A 3,697-nucleotide genomic window follows, 5' to 3' on the forward strand; every position below is an offset into this window, starting at 1 on the left:
TAAGTTCAGTGGAGTCAAATCAACACTGATACAGTTTAATAGTTCTACTGTCAGTCACCTAATTCTATGAGTGCAGTAGTGGTTATATTACCATCATGCATTAATATTTTTTTTCACTTAGAGTTAATGCCATTGAATGAGGTTTAGGTTAGGTGTAACTATACCTATATATTTTTTCCAATATATATAGTAGTAGTACCACCAAGAGAGGAAAAAATAACATAAGGAAAAAAATCTTGTTTTAAAAGTGAATTGTTAAGTGTTATTGCTCTTGAGAAATGTCCAGTGGTGAATCCCACTCAGTGACTTCAAGTGATACGTAATTATGTTTATCATTTGCTTACATATTTGCGTTTACATATAATTTCATTGTTTGCTTTGTAATTTTAATAGTTGCATGTTTATCTTTTTGAAGGATGGATGAACAATGGGCTGAGTATTTAGGTAATTACGTTTACGATGAGGTTGAACAGAATGTCGATCTCAGTGACATTGAAAGTGATGAAGGTGAAGAAGAGATGGATGAAAATTTTGGTGATCCCGTGGTCGAAGAAAATGGCATTTCATTCAATTATCGTGTCACTGCTGCTTGTGTAAGAGGAAAAAATGTTTTCGTAAGTAATCTGGACCGGTTATTTTAATCGACATGTTGGTATGTTATGTTGAAGCATGTATTGATAATGATTTTGTGCTATGAAACATATTTAAAATGCAGCACTTTCCATCTAATGTTGCTGACAATTGGTTATTGCCGTTGCAAACTGAGATAGACATTGTCGATGTTCATACCGATGCTGTTTACCCATGTGTGTTGAAGACTGGTAGGAGGCCAGGGGAGAGATATCTTTGCTTAGGTTGGTATGAGTATGTCAAAGCAACTCGTCTGAGGGCTGGTGATGTTCTTGAGTGCACTGTGGCAGATCCTCCTACAAGAATGTTTGTTCGTTTTATGATGTAATACGAATAATTTTAGGCGTATAATTAAACTTGGTTGAAGATGGAAAGTAATTTTCATTGATTTTTTGGTAAGTAGTTGGTATGTAGTTTGTTTTGATGTTGTCTGTTTTGGTGTTGGAATGAATCAAATGTTGAGTTTCATAATGTACTTTTGTAGTGTAATGAATTATTCAGTTAGCAATTTACTCACTACAAATATTTCAGATGAGAAGTTTCTTTTTTCTATAAATGAATAATTTGTTTTCTGATAAATCAGGTCATTAGTAACAAAAGCATAAACAACAACAACAACAAGAAAACCATAAATTAGGTCATTAGTAACAGAAAGGTGAACAACAGCAACCATAAATTAGGTCATTAGTAACAGAAACCTTAATCCGGAAAATACTTTGCATATTGTATCATGACTGATTAATTTATCTAATGACAATAATCCAATAAAAATAAAAACAAAGTCTTAAAAATCATCGAGCAGTCGCAACAGACTGTCCCACTGTGTGTTGTTGCAAAACAACTATGTTAACATACCAATAATTCATGCTTTTTCATTTTTGCACCCCCTGAATTTTGAGCATTGCATGGGTTTTTGCATGGATCCTTACTCCGTACAAATACTTTTTGATATAAAAAGTATATAAATCATGCAGATAAACAACAGAATGTGCTATGATTAATACAACCACAAAATGGGCCCAATCTTAATAAACTGGGGTCAACCATAAAATTTCCCAGCAATAACAATCACTTACATTAAAACTTAACAAACACATACAAAATACCCAATATACTTCACTTCACAACTAACATTGTATCTGGAACATTATAAATAAAACTTAATAAACTTCCATCACTGTTTACAATATAAAATTATAATATTACAAATAGAATCTTTCAAAAAAACCATTGCAACTATGATCCTCCTCGGTGCCCCTATAGGGTTGCAGCCCTACGCTCAACATATACCAATATTTCCTCCACCGGTGGGTATCGGATGACAAAATGGAGTTTGTCACCGACCTTCAAATCAGCTTTCCTTACGTAATCAAACCACGCCCCACACAGATATGTCTCCTTCTTCTCTTCCCTCTTCTTTATCTCACAGTAGTATGGTTCACCCTTATCACAGTCAAGTAAAACAATGTTTGAAAATTGGCGGAGAAGGCAACTATCAATCACATTTGCTGGAAATTGCTGCAAAGGTTTTCACCGAATGTCAGGTTCTTTAAAATTAACAACTGACTTCTGCTGTTATAGGAAATCAAATAAAAACAGGACATACCATCACATTCTTGCGCATCTTCTTTGCATCAAACACTTCTCTAACCCAATACTCTTCATCCTGATTCACAATGATCGGAGTGTACACCCTGTACCAAAGCCAAAACATCATATAAACTTTGTTTAGAAACTTCCAACTCAACATCGAAGCAACTTATTTCAATATAATATATGTTCAAAATATATTTACCTATTGTTGTCGGATGATATACTTGTGAATTCATAGTCGACGCTTTGAGTGTCGGGGGCTTCGAAAGAACCTACAGCCTTACCCTTTAGTTTGCCGTTACCTCCGACATCAACTTCGCGATGACCTCCTCTCTTGCGTTTGCCTTCCATGCCCTCATCGATCACCACACCTTGGGTCGGACGAGTTAACCTATCTTCGCTCTGCCAAAGTTTATTCTTTCCTTTCTCCACGGAGAGCCTGTCGTTGATCGTAGAACTGGTAACCTCTTGCACACAACGTTGTCCGGAAACCCCCTCGCCAGCTACACCCTTTCCCTTCGCTTTTCCCGATACCTTACTATGTTTATTACTCCTACACATGGTCCAATCAAGTAAAGAAACGTTAGTATCATACTTGCTCCCTAATCATACAGGTTTTTATGGTAAAATACATGTTCATATTCATAAAACACACTTCAGAGTTACCTCCTGGATGCAGCATTTTGGAGAGAGGCTCTGTAAACAGATGCATGGTAGCTTTTTCTTGAATCGACACCAGTATTGACTGGAGCACTTTGAATGAGCTCCTTGGCAGGTTACTTTAGTGGATCAAGTCTGTATTTTGCTCGAAGATTACACACTTCCACCTCCACGGAGAGCCTGTCGTTGATCGTAGAACTGGTAACCTCTTTCACACAGCGTTGTCGGGAAACCCCCTCGCCAGCTACACCCTTTCCCTTCGCTATTCCCGACACCTTACTATGTTTATTACTCCTACAAATGGTCCAATGAAGTAAAGAAACGTTATTATCTTACTTGCTCTCTAATCATACAGGTTTTTATGGTAAAATACATGTTCATATTCATAAAACACACTTCAGAGTTACCTCCTGGATGCAGCATTTTGGAGAGAGGCTCTGTAAACAGATGCATGGTAACTTTTTCTTGCATCAACACCAGTATTGACTGGAGCACTTTGAATGAGCTCCTTGGCAGGTTCCTTTGGTGGATCAAGTCCGTATTTTGCTCGAAGATTACACACTTCTACCAACTGTTTACAAAATTCTTCGTAGCTATACATTTTCCTGATGTTTTTTTCTGGAGCAATCGTTTTTTCAGATACAACTTATGACATAGGTACATCTGTTGAAGTTTCTTTTCGTCAAAATGTTGAAGATTGAGTTTCTCTGCTCTACAACATTATAACATGCAACAAAATTGTTTATAAAACCCTGAAGATTGTATCAAAAACCCTAAAGTATGTAAAATCTATGATATTTAAATCAACAAATTT

General features: G+C 36.3%; 1 protein-coding gene across 1 annotated transcript; it reads left to right on the forward strand.

Moving 5' to 3' along the window:
• The first annotated feature begins 411 nt into the window (after positions 1 to 411).
• On the forward strand, positions 412 to 958 carry LOC131614847 (uncharacterized). Its single transcript, XM_058886388.1, has 2 exons — positions 412 to 614; positions 716 to 958. Exons 1-2 carry the CDS (start codon positions 417 to 419, stop codon positions 956 to 958), a joined length of 441 nt encoding a protein of 146 aa, XP_058742371.1. The 5' UTR covers positions 412 to 416.
• Positions 959 to 3,697: the final 2,739 nt, after the last annotated feature.

Source organism: Vicia villosa, linkage group LG6 (assembly GCF_029867415.1).
Source record: "Vicia villosa cultivar HV-30 ecotype Madison, WI linkage group LG6, Vvil1.0, whole genome shotgun sequence".
Taxonomy (NCBI): domain Eukaryota; kingdom Viridiplantae; phylum Streptophyta; class Magnoliopsida; order Fabales; family Fabaceae; genus Vicia; species Vicia villosa.